Source organism: Osmerus mordax, chromosome 6, assembly GCF_038355195.1.
Source record: "Osmerus mordax isolate fOsmMor3 chromosome 6, fOsmMor3.pri, whole genome shotgun sequence".
In the NCBI taxonomy this organism is placed as follows: Eukaryota; Metazoa; Chordata; class Actinopteri; order Osmeriformes; family Osmeridae; genus Osmerus; species Osmerus mordax.
In genome coordinates, this window is record NC_090055.1 from 4,867,722 (window position 1) to 4,886,108 (window position 18,387).

The following is an 18,387-nucleotide window of genomic DNA, read 5'->3' on the forward strand; positions in this document are numbered from 1 at the left end:
ACAGCAACAAAGGCCATTGTTTGTTTTCCACACCATTGTATTCTTAGATGTCGTTCACAGCAGTACTTCTGGGTAGATCCATTAACTTAATCCATACATTTACAAGAGAAAAATGAATGAGAAACATTTACACCAAGTTGTTGTAATTTTAGTCCGCTAAAAATATTCTGCTCGGCGCACTAAATTTATCCAATCCACCGCCAAAGAAATTGCTTGAAATACCCAGCTTTGGCGCAGAAAATGAAAGCTGTGTTGACCTCATTTTGGCTAGGAGGTAGAAACAGATAGATAAATGAAAACAGTGAAAGCACGTAACATGTATTTTGATCTGGGATTACAGAATTTGTGGGAGTATATTAAAACTCCCCTCGTATTGCGTTTCATGCTCGACGTCTGTGGCCTACGCTCTTTTATGCTCATTTGTGTCCGTTTGTTTGGCCATGTGCTTTATCCAGATTAGGTTTTGTCTTCATTTGACTTAGAACACCCTTTACTACAGAAAGAATAGTGTGGTAAACCTAGAAAAATGACTGTTCAGCAGGTACAGAATGGGACTAAGGAGTAGTCAATAAAGGCATCGCAACCTGGTTACATTAAAGGCAACTTAGCCATAGCTGTCCACATTTTAATTAACCAATGCAAAGGAGATAGAGCCGGGTGGAGAGTCACACATTCGTGTTTTATTATACCACCAGCTATGGTTGGCTTGACAGGACAAAATCCTGTTAAATTCACTTTGAATCCATTTAGTTAAGCCCTTGCTACTATTACACATTTTCCAGCCCGAATCTTTTCTTGAAAGACTCAAAGCCCTGAAGAAGTACAGAATGAAGTACTGCTGGGATGTTTGTTATGAGGACCAGGAAGCAGTGATGATCCTCCCTGGTGATGGTCTTATTACTTCTACATTTGACTCTAACTCAGTTAATAATGGAACTGTTTTCATGTTGTGTGCCTAAAAGGTGTGGGGAAATGACACCTTTAGGAACATAAACTGTAACTTGTGTAATGTTCTCCGAAAATTGTGAGATCGACATTGAACTGTATACTGTACCTTTGGTAGCATTGAGAAATCTGGTGTTGCGAAGGTTAAAAAAGTCGAGGTTTAGAAGTATGGAGGATAAAAAAATCTGGAAATGGGGCAAATGGATTATGAGACTGGAAGAGAATTTCAGAAAGAAGATAAAGAGTTTTTAGTCCCAGATTTTGCCACCATAGTCAGGGTAACCATGGCGTGAGATCAGGGTTCTGGCCATGAGTTCAGCACAGCTGAAACAGCAAGCGCCAGGGCCAGAAGCTGAAACATGACACCCTGGACTCTCACACTAACCCCCCCCTCTCTCTCTCTCCCCTTCCTTTGATCTAAGAGCCTGCCATTTCTCACTCCCCCTCATCGAACCCTCCTCTCCTAACCCCACCTCAGTCTTCTAACTCCCACGCCTTGGTGGTCCCGAGGTCGGGCAGTGTTGCGGCACGGCGTACTGTACCGTACCGTGGGCCAACAGGTGGGCTACACTATGGCCCTCGTTTGAATGTATCGTACGTCAACCTTTTTTTTCTTCTTGTCACCGGGGCGTGGTATAGCTTTATGGTTGTACAGCTGTGGTTCAGTAATGGGACCATCTGCACAGGGCTCATTGAGTTATCCGCGTGCGCTCTCTGAGCTGTGTATTCGCGTTGAGAGGGAAGATGGCTGGCTTATTCCTCTTCTGTTGTGAAGCAGCCATTACCCAGAGCTGGGAATGGTTCCAGTGAGCGAAGGGGGAAGGGAGGGTGGGAGGGAGGGAAAAATCCCCTCTCCACCCTTCCAAAGTGACACACTTCCCCGAGTGTGTACGTGAGCGTGTGCAAGTGCATGTACATGTGTGTGTGTGTGTGTGTGCGTGACCTCAGGCATGTGTACATGCATTTATGCTTGAGCGCTTGTGTGTGTGTGTGCGTGTGAGAGTGAGAGACAGAGCAAGAGAGAGGGAGAGTGTGTGCAAACACAGGTTTTTCTGTGTGTGTGTGTGCGTGTCGGCCCAGGTCTGGTACTGATCCCCAGGAGGAATGTGAGTAGCGTGGACAACAACTAGGAAGGCCAGTCAGATGTCACCACGGAACAAGTGTTGAAATGGTAGAACCCTGCGTGTTCTAATGCAGCTTTTTGAACTATGCATCCCACAGGAACACAAGTCTACGTGACTACATCTAAACCTTCGTCACCTCAATATAAATTCACCTGAACACAGTCTTTTCTCTCCTTGTTGTGGTCAAGAATTCAAAGCAACAGCATCACAGGGGGTCCATGGAGGCTTGTATGTGTTTCAAAAGTATTGTATAAAAAGCGAAACCAACAAAAAAAAACTGAACAAGGACTTTTCCACCGATTCTCTCCATATTAGATAACATTTATTTCATGGAGCAGGCTGACTGACTTGTCCTCACCTCTCCCCGGCCTCTCATCCTCTTCATCCCCCACACACTCATACTGTATGTGAGAACAAATGTGTGCAGACATCCACCCACTGGTATACACACACGCACACACTACACACTACACATTACACATACTTACACTCACACTGTGTTACAAGTTAGTTTCCATGTGTGCTTTGGCCTCGGCAGCCTGGGTGAATCTCAACCACTCCTTCCTTCCTCTAGAGGATTCCAACTGCTGTTTATGTTATTGAAACAGCTATCACATTACAGCCCGAAACACAAGTCTCCGTGAGCACTTCTCCCAAAACAATTGGGAATAGAAGAGGGAGAGATTAAAGAAAAAAGGTGGATAAAACAGAATGGTGTATTCGTGGAGCCGGGCAAAGAAAGGGGTTGAAACGTTTGAGTGTAAAATGTGTAACAAGATTGAGGAAAAGTGTTCTGCTCCGTTTCGCACACACAGCAAGAATACTTAAATCCAAGTCTCTTTATTTTTACTCTACGGTTTTCCACACCGATCCAAAGAAATGCTGTGTTTTCGAATCCCTTCTCTTTCGGAGCTTCACCTCCTTTACAAATAGTTACTCGTCCTAAATATTAGGACAGTGCGCCGTCACAATTTGACTCAAACAATCTTTTCCTTCTGGTGACAGTTTTTGATATGGGTGCTGTTGTTTGGATGCTCGGGTGAAGCCTCTTAATCCTTGTGTAGATTTGCTTACACAGTTCATTTAAACTCCATACCAATTCTGGATCATTCCATGATCCATCATGATTGAGAGAGTAAAATATATTTATTTATGCAGCTGTATTTCTGGAGAATACATTAAAATGCCGAGGTATGCTGGTGGATTGTTGTCGATCGCATGCATCCATTTAGCTTTTTTTCCCCTCAATCAGATAATATTGCAGATGACACCAGCAAGGGGAGCAATTATGTTATAGAGCAACGATAGCCGCTCTATAGTAGCGTCTGTTGTCGCTCGTCCTACACCATACACACACGCTCTCTATGGAACCACAAGGTCTACAGACACAGCTGCTGGGTCATAAACCCTTCGTGTAAAGGACAGAATGAGGTGAGGTTGGGCAAAGAGGGGAGGTGTCTCCCGGTGTTGGATGTGGAATTACTGCTGCATTTTACGAAGAGAACAATTCCTGTCGAGTCACAGAAAGTGCGGCCTTGGGTATGTGTCAAGGTGAATTGGAAGATGGCGATAGAATGTGGAGGCAGGAGGGGTTATGGAGGGTCCCCTCTGGCCCACCTGTAGCCTGTCAGCTGTTGGAAGCCTGTTAAAACGTCAGCTGTTTCTGAGGAGTGAGTGTGTGTGTGTGTGTGTGTGTCAGAAGGATGAGAGGGGGGGGGGAGGTAAGGATTGGAGGGGGTGCCTGGGTTTGCATTTGTGGGAGCCTTGCCGCCCCACTGAACATCAAACGGCTTGTCGCCTGTGGGGTTTTGTTTGTGCACAACCCAGCGCCCTGTCTGCATTGTGCGCCATGACAGTTGGGCACGCCACACCTCCCATGCCGAACAGCTCATAAACCCCCCAGGTTTGCGTCCCACTTAGGGTCAGCTGCCTCCATCTTAAATACCAAAGTCTACATAAACCACGGTCCTCTTCCATTGAACACAGATTCATGCCTTTTTCCGGAACGTCTTCCAGCCTGACGCCTCCAAATACCTTAGAAACACACCTAGAGGAACGCACCTAGAGAAACACACCTAGAGAAATCGCAAACGTCGTCGCGTCACCTACATTTCAAATAGGAAATGGGCCACAACGTGCTTGACAGTCTCGTCACCTTCCTACATGCACATAAACGCTGGCAACCTCCCGGGTGGTTTGCTGCTTGTGTGACGACACCAGAGGCCCCATGGCCGTAGAACAGCCACGTGTGAAGATGGGGCTGGGGGCTGGGGTGGGGGCTGGGGTGGGACGGGTATGACGGCCTTTGTGGTGGCAGCTGAGCGAGGCGCGGCTGAAGGGAACAGGTTGTGTCGTCTGTTAGAACTCGTCTCGCTTCTCTTGACCCTTGCCCTTTATCAGTGACAGCTCCCTCGAGCAGGGAGAGGCCACATTTCTCTGGATTAGAAAGAGCAAGACTGGGGATAGCTGGGACGCAAAGAGACAAAGATGCGTGCTGTTGGGATCGTGTTTTTGGAGGAAAAAAGAAATTGGGGTCATAGACTTTTTTTCCTCTGGCAGTCTAGAGATGCTCTCTATGAATCTGTTCAATCTCATTTCAGCTGGTTATCATTCCCTAATGATATTATATGGTTGTACTTCAATGTCTGCAATATTTTGTTTGTATTTTTTCAGAATGCTTCTACTTTAGTGGGTATGTTCAGGTTACGGCACACAATATCCTGTGGGTCACATTAGGGGTTAGAGCGGGAGAACATGGAGGTGTGTCTTACTTTTGAAAAGCCATGACGATCTTTTTTTGCAACTGTTGTCACCAAGGATTTCAACATTCGCTGAATGGGCAAACTGTGAATGAGCTTCTGTTGAGACTTATGTCAGAGCCAAGGTTAGAGTTTCAGGTTCTCGACATGTAGGAAGGACTGGTTGTGTGAGATGACTGATTAGTATGACAGAATAGATTGACTGTTGATCCACCATGACTAGTATTAGATGGCATTCTTTGGAACAGCTCTGTTTTTAGCAATACTACTTAAACAAAGTGCAAAGCACAATTAAGTGGTAGACCCTTTATAATTGGTCAGGTATTAAAGTAATTGTTCTTCCAAATTGGTTAATCATGTACACAACTGCAGACAATAGGTCCATGATCTAGGTTGTATGCTGAAGAGAAATGTAAATGTATTTCTTTACTCCTTGAGAGAGGAGCTGATTAGCATAAACAGGGTATTCAAATGCCATTCAACAGTCGAAAACATATTATGTTTGTTCACTAATAGTGACATCCACAGGGAGGGCACCTAATGGGGGGGTTCTTTTGAACAAACAGCCTGTGAATTCTGATGTTATGTCTGTTGGCCACCATGGAGCACGAAGAGTAGACTTCCCAATTACTCCAGTGCATCCACAGTTTTGTGCACTTTTGTATACTTGGATGAAAGGCAAAGGAAAACTAGGACTCCCAGTGCCCACTGACTTGGGTATACGTGTATGTTTGTTTGCTTGAAATCCTTTTTACAGTCAAATAAACCTCCAAAAAAGGGCATTGGTACTTTGGTCTTCTTTAATCTCTCTCACAACAAATGTGATGATAATCCCCCTCAATCTCCTATTTTCTTAATACTGCCGCATACACCCCACATCCCTTCTCCTTTTTTTTTGATAGCCATGCTTCGACCACATGTCGCCAGCACCACACGGTCTTGGCCCTCACATTTGTCGCAGGAAGAGAGGAGGCAGTCACATAGATCCCCTTATTAGGCATTAAGCCAACACAATGTGTTGTACATGGAGACCTCCAGGCTGCCTATCCAGGCTGCCTAGCACACAGTCGACGAGTTAGGTGGTGGTGGTGGGTTGGTCAGTGAGATGTGGTCATTGCAAATCAGTTGTGTTTATAATGGAAGTAATTGTGTCCTTCAAATCCTGGCAACGTTCTTGTTGTGTTTAGAGGCATTTGAATATTTTTCCCATCCATGGGCAGATATCCCCTCCAATACTCAGCGCAAGATTACTTTTCTTTTCTTTTTTTCCCCCCCAAACCTCTCCCTTCACATTTGTCCCTATAAGTTACTGCTCCAAGGCAAGATTGCTCTTGTGTTAACCCCTTGTTTTCTGGGAAATACTGTGCCTTTCACCCATACAGATATTTGATGCATTTTGTGAAAACTCAGTGACACAACCGTGGGGTTGACTCCTGGCCTCTCCTTTCCCACACCCTCCCAACCCCCTTAGAGATTTCCAAGGTCAGGAAAGGGCACAGCCTGAGGTTCCCTTCTTGGGAAGCAGCGTTTCTGTTGAAAAAGGGACCTAAATGACAAACACTTAGTCAGCCAGAGCACTGTATTTTATTTTCTCACGTTTGGATTTCTGATGTTTTCCAGATTTAGCCTTGTTGGAAGCCGGCTATGAGAACGTCAGTCTGTGTGGATTTGACCTTGACACTTCTCCATCCAGCATTATACTTAGTGTTGTTCTACGATGGAATGGAAAAAATGAAAGATTGATAGCAAAAGAGGAGGAGTTTAAGACGATAAAGAACCTGAGTTGGGACAGACCCTATAGCAGCTGATTGAGTTTGTGTGTGTGTGTGAGAGAGAGGGGGGTGGGGGGAGGAGGTAGAGAGGGGGTGAGAGAGAGAGAGGGAGTAGGATGCAAGGGGGCTGTATTCGTGCAAATTGTGTGTGGGTAGGCAGCTGCCACCTCCTTAACAGCTATAGCTAGGAAATCCAAAGGGAGAATGTACAGACACATGTGTACAGGGGGATAGCCCACTGGGGTGGATGAAGATCTGACTTGCAGCACGACAGTGCCTAACTGACACCCCCCCCCCCTCCTTTACCCAACCAACAACCATCTCAGTTGCCTCTACAGACACTGATGAATAGGAACCAGTTGCTGAAGGCATATTAGGGCAAAGGGTGATCTGGGAGGGGTATGAACGGGAGGGATTGACAAGGTGGGGTGACGAGGGGTGGGGGGTGGGGGGGGAGTGCTGTATAGTGAAGGGTTGTCTGGGATGAGGGGCGCAATCCACAGTCGTCATTTTCCCCAGGCGGTAAACAGGCGGTACACGGAGTGCTGTTGTGACTTCTCTCTTTGGAACTACATGCCTTATCTTTGACTGGAATACTCTGTTCTGCGAGAGAAAGTCATTCGGGATCAGTTCATGGTTCACAGACGCTTTTTTTTTTTTTTTTTTTGCATCTTGATTCTGAAGTTGCGCTTCTGAAAGTTATTTTTTATTTTTTTGTCAGCCGACTGGCAAAAGGTAAGGGAAACTGATTGGTAGTTGAAGTTTGACAACTTTCATGTTACTTTCCGGACATTCTTAGTTCCTTTTGATTGGGCTTTTGTATTGACTGGAGTGTGGCATAGCAATGCCTTAAGAAGACGAGTCAGAGAGCCCCTCGAGACCACCCTGAGAGTTGGGACTCTTCCACTGTCATGTCGGGCGTCTCTATAGGAACACGTCATGTTTTTATTAAGTAACGTTGCTCTTCCAGTGCATTCTCTCACAGCATGAAAAGACAGGTTTTGATTCTTTGTGGTTGTCTAATTGGTATAGGAGGCTACGATGGGTGGAGTAAGAGTGTGTGTGTGTGTTGGGGGGGTGGAGGGGTACTTATGGCGCCTCTGAGGGCTTTACGAGGTAGATAGCAGCAAGTGCGAGGTGACTCACTGTGTGGCCTGTGCTCCACAGAGAATCACAGTCAGATAACCCTCAACTAGAATAGAACGGAATTTGTTTGTTGTAGCCTATAATACGTGTCGGTCCGTTGACTGTGTTTTCATTGATTTTCCATGTTAACATATGACTCTGAATTTATCTCAATTCTAAATGCTGTTGAAAGCCCAGATGGCCCCAAAAGGGTTAGTGTGGTGAAAATGTGTACATTTGCATACAGTGCCCTGGAGGCATTCCTCGATGTCAAGAGGTCTGATCGATTTTTACATGTTAGCATTTTGCTTTGATGATGTAAAAGGGGCTTGTCATCTCCCGTAACCTTCACTGCAAGCCCATGTCTGAGAACAGCGTCAACTTCTGGCAGCCATTCGTGAAATGAGGTATGAATATGATCCGAGTTTCAGTACAGACACATTCTGCGTACTTGTAAAACATTCGAATAAACACCACACGATTCTTCCTGCTGATTGATCCTCGTTGTTTGGGACCCACCTGCTTTGTCAGGCCTCTGTGACTAAACATGTTTGACTGGTGATGAGTGAGCGCAAGCCTCCAGAGCCAGGCTCACTGTACACGCCCTCTCCCTGCCAGCCTCCAGAGCCAGGCTCACTGTACACGCCCTCTCCCTGCCAGCCTCCAGAGCCAGGCTCACTGTACACGCCCTCTCCCTGCCAGCCTCCAGAGCCAGGCTCACTGTACACGCCCTCTCCCTGCCAGCCTCCAGAGCCAGGCTCACTGTACACGCCCTCTCCCTGCCAGCCTCCAGAGCCAGGCTCACTGTACACGCCCTCTACCTGCCAGCCTCCAGAGCCAGGCTCACTGTACACGCCCTCTTCCTGCCAGCCTCCAGAGCCAGGCTCACTGTACACGCCCTCTCCCTGCCAGCCTCCAGAGCCAGGCTCACTGTACACGCCCTCTCCCTGCCAGCCTCCAGAGCCAGGCTCACTGTACACGCCCTCTCCCTGCCAGCCTCCAGAGCCAGGCTCACTGTACACGCCCTCTCCCTGCCAGCCTCCAGAGCCAGGCTCACTGTACACGCCCTCTCCCTGCCAGCCTCCAGAGCCAGGCTCACTGTACACGTCCTCTAATAACCCCCTAGGTTAACCCCCCCACCACCCCGATATTCGTGTTCCACCTAGGATGTACCATTGAACCGGAACACCAGTTACTGTGGTATTACTATGTGCTATTAAGTTACAGAGTCATTAATGCACTCTCATAGTATAGTGTTACCGGTCTCTATACTGAGTGTCTGTACAAAAAGGGTAAAAGTGATAAATTGAGTCTTCCAGTTACACACTCGTGAGAACATTCAATAGGATCTGCCATAGAACACCTTCTGCCATGTTTCTTTTGTCATCCATCCACCGGCCTCAGGAAGGTTCCATGCCATTTGTGTCTTCAGCCAATCATCTAGGGATATGTGGCTAAGCCTGTGCTTATTGTAGTTAGTGATGTCACCAGACAGGTTCAACCACATTGATGATCCATTGACTGAATAACAAACCGAAGCATTGTAGGAACTGCCGAGACCTTTTTAAGGCACCTCCTCATGCTTCAGGCTGTGTGGACGACGAAAACATGCACATATTTGTGTTCTACGGCGTAGTGTAGTCCTCCTGTGAGTTCCTGCTTGTGTTTCTGGGTTTGTTTGATTATATACACCTTGGGGTCGGGGTGCCCTGTGTTTGTGTGTTTGTTTGTGTGCGTGTGTGTGTGTGTGCGTGCGTGCATGCGTGTGCTCGAGGCCGCCACCCAGCGTGCTCGGGTTGACTCAGACTGCAGTATTGACAGGGGCTGGCAGCGGGGGCGTGATTCACAAGCTGGGCAGCTCAGATCTCTTTTACCTCCCCGCCCCAACCCCTCTCTGCCAGCCATCTCCAACACCCCCACCCCCCCCCCCCCTCTGCTTAGAAGTGCTGCTCTTGCACTGCATCAGCCCCCACCACCACAACACCACCACCCCCCCCCCCCCCTCCCCCAAAGACCCACCCATTGGTGACGGGATGGAGAGGAGGGGATCGTATTCCTCTGCCAGAGTTGGCATCAGAGAACCAGGCACTGTCACAGTCACAAGCCAAACAGCAGACAAAGATTTATCCCCCTACACCCCCCACCCTCTCCCATTCCAGAAGAAATCCAATCGTGCAATACACTGGCCCCTGCACCTGTCACTCACACAGATTCAATCTAGCCTCGGATATGAATCGATAATAAGCCACAATTACAGTCCCTCTATTTCCCCTCAACCCTTTCTGGCTGAAGAAACAGCCGGTCAGCAGGCAGGGCAAACCTAGCGGTGAAAGGGCTGTCTGGGAACACGCAGCAACAGGCTGTAAATATCCAACAGCTGGTGCCGACAGTGCACTGCCAAGGTTTGGGCTGAGAAACCTGTCCCATTGCGTCGGATGAGAGAGATCAGTGGCCCACTTAGTGCCCTTGTTTGTGGGTCAGGCTTCCTTAACAAAAGGCTAACTAATCAGACCATGCCTCTCATCTCTGCTCCAGACTCTAGACTTTAATCCTTTCTCCTTCTCAGCTGGTTGGAAGCCCCAGGTGGCGATTGTTATGTATGCAATATCCCTGGCGGGGGCGTTGATTTGATTAGATTTTCGGGTGGCAATTTCGTTTGTATGGAGCGTTTCACGCTATCGTTTGTCATCCACCATCCTACTGGCCATTTGAGGCTGCAGAGCGATCCTCCTTTATGATGCCGAGGGTGACCCTGGAGACGGTGAATAGCATCGAAGTATCGATTGGCCAAGACTGCAAACCACGAGACAGATTGGTCTCTTTGATAGGCCGCTCTGTGGGTCGCTCACAGCGGGGGCTGCAGTGTCGGCTTCCAGTTGCTCCCCATGAAACCTGAGGACACAGCAAAGCTCTGGGTGACTCCTAGAATATTGGCAATGTCTGCCAGGAAGGTCTGCCTTGCCAGTTCAAGAAATACAACCAATGGCTCTTAGTAAGAGATCCAAGTATAGGTACAGACATAAACAACACCTTTGGCTAACACCGCAGGATTTGTTTAATTAGTTCGGCAATAACGAGTGCCGAAATTCGGCGCGGTTCGTTTAGTCGATGCCGGTGCGTGTGGAGGGGTTGTGGAGTGGTTGTTGTGAGGACAGGGTTCTGGCAGACAGTGGTGCTGAATGGGAAAGGTGATGGATTTCTCAGCAGTGCTCTGGCTGAACTCCAGCTCCCAGCAGCCCCCACCTCCACCCCCGCAGACTGTTATCTCCCTGCCCCAGGCTTCTCTGTCTGCTGTCACTTACACACAGGGACAACGGAGATGGACAAAGATGTATACGCACACATGCACACACACATGCATACATAGACATACTGGATGCACACAAATCCACTCAGACGTCCACTCATTCTAACAAACAACAAATAACATCCACTTAGTTACACGTACCTTTAACTGACAAGATTAGACTTCCAGACACACTCACATGCTCATATCCCCTCTAGCATAAACACACACACACCGCTGTCCATAGGACCTGCACCTTCCGAATGTGAGTGTTTGAAGCGCTATATGTCATGACTCAGTCATGACCCTTATGCCCCTTCACTGTAGGCTATGACACATGCCGCGTTGTGGAGACGTCAGTGGCAGCTCTTGTGGGTCAGTGCCCATGCATCACCTTCAACCATCCTGCCGAAGAGAAACACGGCTCTCTCGAAGGTTTGAAAGGCTAGAAATGGATGTTCTGCTAAATGGTACATCATACCTTTCTCTGTTCGGTATTTAATGGACTAACGTGTTTGGTTTAAGCTGCTTGTTAAGGTAAAAAATATTTATTGATCTTGTCTTTTTTGTTTTTTTGTTATATTTCTTGGAAGGGGCGCTTAAGGCTCAACACTCCCACACATGGTGCAATATGGCTCACTCTTTGGTGATTTAGAAAACAATAGCTCTTATCAGTGTTAGTCTGCTTTCTCGTTCAACCTTCCTCTCTGTTCAGCTGGGCTGTAGACACACTCCAGGCACCTCCGACGTCCATGCGAGAGAAGAGATTCTGCCTGACATCAGACATGGGAAGCATGCTCCCACAGCATGAAGGGTAAAAGGTTGCGGCTTGACCACCCCGGGCAGATAAAGCGGCCTTTTCATGTGCAGCGGGCCCTGAGCCCAAAACAAATCCCACTGAGAGCCGCCTTTCAACTCCAGACCCATACCTCCATGGCAAGACTCCTCATACTCCGAGCTAACGAGCCCTCGTGCTATTGGATGTGTGGTGGAAAGCGCCACAGTGTCCTCTCCCTCTTCAGTTCTCACCTCACCGTATCTCTTCCGTAGTCTAAGGCTAGTCTGTGTACAATTCTTTCCATGGTCAGCCCCGACTTTCCATGTAAGATGAGCGCTAGGCCGCCTCAAGTTAGTTCTGTTGTCAAAGCTTTTCCTTTTTTTTTTTTACAATCAATTATGGCACACGTAATACCCTTTTCACACAGACCTTTCTCTTTGTCCTGCCTCCAAGCTAAATACGTAAGTCATGGAGATCTCATTGCCAAAGCTAAAGCAGTTGCACCCGCAGAAAGGCACACTGTGCGGTCCTTTGCAGACAACAGCAATAGTGGCAGCCCAGAATCCCTGCTATTGACTTTGTGCTTTCAATAGAATGAATGTAAACAACTGGGGAGGAGTGGTGTCTTACTGGTCTCCCAGGTAGGGAGAATGCAAACAATGTGGGTGAGCGAGTGCGAAGACTGCTCTCACGGCGCTCCCGGTGCACAAACGCGACGACTTGGCTCCCGCTGTTGTGAGGGTGTGTGCGTGTACACAGTCTGGATGTATATATATAGCGTGCTATTTTTAAGGGCCGAACTGCAAATAGTCTTAGCGAAGCTTAAAATGGTCCTGGCCTCTGTTGCCATTGCCAGGTCATGGCCTGCTCTTTCATTCATGAATTCATCTGCACGTGGGCTATTCCCCCCCCCCCCCCCCCCGCCTGCTTTTTAAAAATTCTCATCATTAATAATCTGTCTCAATCTTCATCACGGTGTATTAAAACCAATCGCGAGGGGGTCAGTTGAATGATAAAAGCTCTCTTTTTCGCTACCTAGGCTTTGTCTTTAATCACACCACGTGGACAACGCCAGCGTAGCATGGTTTAGATAACCATTCGTAATGAGAATGATATTACGGGGCTGGTGACAGAGGATCCGAGAGCTCCCAGCAGCTCCAGGGGTTCGTGAGGGCCCCGCCCCCCCCCTCGCCGCGCGGCCGAGCGAGGAGCCTCGACGGGGCCGGCTCTGCCTTCGATTTGGGACTCGCATGCGGTGCGTCAGGTCGGGCAGGCCAGCGCGGTTGCCGCTGGCGACCGGCGGATCAGTGATGTGGCGGTGATGCCTCTAATGAAGCTGACACAGCACAGGCTCCCTCCTCACCGCCCCCGAGGGGGGGGGGGGGGAAGGGAGAATGTGGGGGGGGGGGGCGCTCCTGCTCGACAGTGAGCGCTGCTCTCCCTCGTACCCCCACGGGAAACGCTAACCCCATGAGAAGTGTTCCCCATCCCCGACTCCCCCCTGCCACGGCTGTTCTTTGGAAGCGCGTCTCCTATTTGACCGAAAGGAACCCTGCATTAATTGACTCTCTGTATTTTCCCCCTTGTAGTGCTGTGTAGGGACGAAGGCTCCAGACTGTTGTTGATACCAACAAATGTGGGTCACAGTACTGCCTAACTGCCTAAGCTTCGAACCGCAGACTGATGAAATCCCTTTCCCCTGTTTTCCAGGAGTAACACACCAGAAGAGCGGGAATCGAAAAAGCAGTTTCAGCAGACGAGTGGACGAGACCACGGCACAGACCATGATCTGAGGACGACAGCCACGAGAATCCTCTCTTTCTTCTTCCTCCTTTTCTTGCGCGGGGGGTTCGAGCTCCGAGTCCAGCTGCCTTGGACAGGTGGAGAAACAAAAGAAAAGAAAGACCGTAACAGAGAGAGCGAGAGAGAAAGTGACGACCCGGCTCCTTGTCGCGAACAGCCACCTTCCCTCCTCGGGACAGCCGTGACCTCCGCCCCCTGCCCCGCCACGCTCCCTGCCCCCCCCAACACCACTCCAGAACCATGGGGAGGAAAAAGATCCAGATCCAAAGGATCACGGATGAACGGAACCGACAGGTGAGACCTGTGTATGTGTGTGTGTGTGTTTGTTGACATGTTATCAGGATGCCTTTACATGACTGTGGGTGTGTCGTACCCAGCTTCATGGGTAGACCAGTGAGCTGTAGTAGTAAGACACCTAATCTTAACACAGACGTCACATGACTCACCATCATTGTGGGTATTCGGTATCAATACAATCGTGAACACTCCTCTGCAGTGACACCGGCGAGTATTTCTGGGGGGGGACGAAAGGCTAAATGATGTAAAATGAGTCAACTGGTAAATGGGCTTCACTCCATTAAGCATGTTGAGTAATGCATTTGATGCGCCTGCCATTTCTAATACAGAAAGTCCCTGCTTGAGTTAGACCTGAGTGAGTTAGGCACCAGGTGACCCGAGGCTACAAAAATCATCTTGAGTGTATACTCATGAATCATGAAGGGCACCATTTACATTGAAGGGGGAAATCTGCCTTGAAGCATTCTGGGTAACTGTGTTTTCAAGACTGCGCAACCAGACATGCAATTTCTAAGATTAAACAAAACAGCTTGTGTCAGGTTGCTGCCCTATCAGGTGTGCAGTACAGCAGAAAGAACAACCTCAGTACGTTTGGTAGATTTAGAATCCATACACTGTGCTTTATGCACTGTCTTTAATTTGAATTATACAAACATTTTGACATTCGGGGCGGAACTGTGGCTTGCTGCTCTCATGGTCGCAGTGCCACATCCATGGCAGGGCTACACCAGATGAAACCGCTCAGCCCTCTAAACCAGGTTGTCTCATTACGCAGCGTTGCCATTGGTAACTCGCGCTTTCTATTCTTAATGTTGGATATGTTCTGCTTATTTATCCTGGCATTCGTGTCGAAACGAGGATCTTGGCTCATTAGACTCAGAAGACTTGCTGTTCACCTCGTGCATTCGGAAAAATCGTGCTTCATGGTGTTAAACTGTTATAATTGTTGATGAGAAGGATAGGACGTTAGCATTGCATGCTAACATTTCTATATGATGTTAGCATTGCATGCCAACATCTCTATATGATGGTGATTCTTCCATTGTCTTGGCTCAGCTGTCTTCTCATCTCTCCCCATAATTGGCCGTACGCTGTGCTTCCACGTCACACTTTAGCTTTCGTCTCTGTGAGCGCGTGCGTATGTGCACGTGGGTTTGATTGTGTGAGATTGAGAGAGGCGGGGGGAGGGGAAAGGGGAAGGGTGGGGGGGGGGGCAGGAGGAGATGAGGGTGTGATGAGGTGAGGCGGGGAAAAGATAGGGGAAGGAATAGGGGTTGGTAGGCAGTTGCCCATGGATACGACCCCAATATAATTTGATTTGTGGCAGCGGGAAGCTAAGAGTGAAGGGAAACGAGGGAGGGAGGAAAGAGAGAAAGAGAGGGATGGAGGCAGAGAGAAAGCGAGTGGAAAAGAAAACGAGGGCGAGAAAATGAGAGTTGGAGGAGCGATGGGAGGAGGGGGTGGGGGGGTGGAGGAGGAGGAGAAAAAGAGAACGCAAGCTGGCTCGTTCCCCACTGAGAGACTACAGTGTTACATGGCGGGCGCTCAAGTAATTAGAGAGGGAGGAAGAAACAGACAGAGAGGGGGAGAGAGAGAGAGGTTTGAGAATGGCAGTGATGGAGTTGGCCTGTGTGGTTCTATCTCCCTCCTTGGGCTTCCTCTCCGATTCCGTCTGTGCAAAAAACAAACAAGATAAAACCCCTCAGTTCTGTAAATGCCACACCATACCCAGGGACTTCCAATAAAAACAACCTAATACACACCGGGGATCATCCCTGTTGACGCCTTTAATTAAATGAAGCTTTCCCACAAAGCCAACAGTGTTTTGTTTGTTTGTTCACACATGTGGATTTAGAAAAGATGTGAAAGTGTGTTCGTTTTTGTCTCTGGCTTTTCATTACTTCTCATGTGTTATTCTCCCTTTTCGTGCTGTTTTTTGGGGTTTGCCAAAAGGTCAGAGCTTATTCAAAACGCTTTTGGTCCTCATGTCAAACTTTTTTTTAAACCTCTTCATTTCTTATTATCTCATTTTCCTCTGGCTCACACTCTCCCCCCCCTTTCCTCCTTCCCAGGTGACGTTCACCAAGCGGAAGTTCGGCCTGATGAAGAAGGCGTACGAGCTGAGCGTGCTGTGTGACTGCGAGATCGCCCTCATCATCTTCAACCACTCCAACAAGCTGTTCCAGTACGCCAGCACCGACATGGACAAGGTGCTGCTCAAGTACACCGAGTACAACGAGCCCCACGAGAGCAGGACCAACGCTGACATCATCGAGGTATGGGGCAGGGGGGAGGGAGGGGGGAGGTGGGGAACAAGGGATGGACGGGTAGAAGAGGGTGGGCATGGGGGGGGGGGGGGGAAGCTGGCGAAAAAAGGAGGGTGAGGAGGGGGGGGGGGGGGGGTCACAGTCTCCCCAAAGGATAACGTGAGAGTGGGAGGTGATTATCTGATTTTCCACCACAGGGTAGTGAATAATATTGGTCTGCTGGGAGGGTGGGGGCGGCGGTGAATAAGACGGAGGTTGGGATCACCGGGGGGATCAACAGTTGCTACACCGTCTCAGAAGAAAGACGCCAATATGGCTGCCCATGGCATAGGCAAGGTGCTACAATATTTCACCGTGGTGGGATGGCTGTGCCACTGGCTCTCATAAAGCTGATTCAGTCCTGTATTGGTCCTTGGCCTGGCCTGGTCTGGCCTGGTGCCTGTTACCATGGAGAGAGGGCAGAGGTAGGGACAGCTGGCCCTGCTGTCACCGCCCCTCTGGCCCTGGCCTTAGCCCTGGCCCTGGCCCTAGCCTTCCAAAAACAAAACATGCCTCTACTCACAGAGCAAGGGGCCCTGAGCAGTACTGAGCTCCTAGAGTTTGGTTTGTCTTTACTTTAACGTGGATGCAGCATAAACGTAAACTTATTTGTTGAAACATTTAACTTATATACTAGAAATCTGTCAGTCAGCAGAGGAATAACTGACGGTATGTGTGGTTATACTATCTCTCTCTCTCTCTCTCTCTCTCTCTCTCTCTCTCTCTCTCTCTCTCTCTCTCTCTCTCTCTCTCTCTCTCTCTCTCCCTTGCTCTCTCCATCTCTCTGTATCTCCTTCCTCATTCTCACTCAAATGTCTGCCACTTCTCTGTGTCTCACACCAACCATTTATCACACTCTCTTCTTCCTCTTTGGTCTCTCTTGCTCTTCCTCCACCCGTTTTTGTTTCTGTCTTTCTCTCTCACTCTTTTTTCTTCTTCTTCTTTCCATCTAGCGCCGACTCTTAGTCTCTGTGTGTGTGTGTGTGTGTGTGTGTGGGGGGGGGGGGGGGCAGGGGTGAGGGCAGTCTCTGGGCTGCAGCTCCAGCTGCAGATGGCTCCTAAGTGTGTATACTAGTGTGCTGTTGCGGGGCGTTGGGCCGCTCAGGGCCACATCAGTGCAAGCTCCACTGGCCGTGTTTCTGAACTGTGTGTGTGTGACGTGTGTATGCTTGTCTCTGTGTGAATACGATGTGTGTGTGTGTGTGTCTCACTGCCCGTGTGTGCCATCCTCTCCGCAGTGGCCCGTGAGAATGCCTCATACAATATTCAAAGCTGGGTGAGAGCCTCTCCTCGTGTGTGTGTGTGTGTGTGTGTGTGTGTGTGTGCAGACGTGTTCCACTTCCTCCGTACAGTTCCTCTGTACAACTCCAGGACTATTTCCCCCATCTCTTCCACGAGGCATCCAGGCCCAGATACAGCCTATAGGAGACGGTGGGATCCTCTCCAGGACACCTCCGCACAAGACACATTGGCACCGGGCTTGCTGTTGTTGTCCGTCTTCTATGACAAAAACAGAGGAAGAGCTGCAGTGTGTTGTTTGGCACTAGTGGGCAAAAAGCGCGCGCGAGAGAGATAAATCGAGGGGGGGGGGGGGATAATCGGATAGGCACAAAATGTGTCCATTTGCCGCTCTGCCTCCCTGCGTTTCTTCAAGCAAGGGCTTTTGTGTATGAATTATGGAGTGAAGATGCAAGCATGAACGCACGCACGCACTCTCTCTATGCTTTATGTTACAAATGGGTCGCACACTATTTGGTACCCGACACATTCAAACATACATTTTTTGATCTGCGCATTCAAAAACTCTTTAATCCACACCAAATTAATGTTTGTGTGTGTGTGTATCTGAAGATAATATTCCGTACACAGTTAAACATTCCTTCGCTCCAGTGTTTCGGCTGTGTGGCGATGCATATGCACACACACAGCCTCTCTTTGAGCTGCACGTGCTGTGTGTGTGTGTGTGTGTGTGTGTGTGTGTGTGTGTGTGTGTGTGTGTGTGGGCAGCTTGCCTCTCCTGCCAGAACGTGTTAATCCGCTTGACTGCAGATCCCAATCAGGGGAGAGGAGGAAAGGGAAAGAGAGAGAGAGAGAGGGAGGGAGAGGGGGAGAGAGAGAGAGAGAGAGAGAGAGAGAGAGGGAGAGAGGGAGAGAGGTAGAGAGGTAGAGAGGGGGAGAGGGAGAGGGAGAGA

General features: G+C 48.9%; 1 protein-coding gene across 6 annotated transcripts in view; it reads left to right on the forward strand.

Annotated features, from left to right (window-relative positions):
• The window catches only part of mef2d (myocyte enhancer factor 2d), a 42,016-nt gene that overhangs the window by 3,760 nt on the left and 19,869 nt on the right, over nt 1-18,387 (forward strand). For 5 of the 6 annotated variants that reach the window (XM_067237183.1, XM_067237186.1, XM_067237181.1 and 2 more), the window contains exons 2-3: nt 13,500-13,886; nt 15,962-16,165. In XM_067237183.1, coding sequence (XP_067093284.1) covers nt 13,833-13,886; nt 15,962-16,165 — 258 coding nt within the window. In that variant the 5' untranslated portion in view covers nt 13,500-13,832. Of the gene's footprint in view, nt 1-7,171; nt 7,336-13,499; nt 13,887-15,961; nt 16,166-18,387 lie in introns of those variants that run through there. The other variant, XM_067237182.1, reaches the window with a different exon arrangement.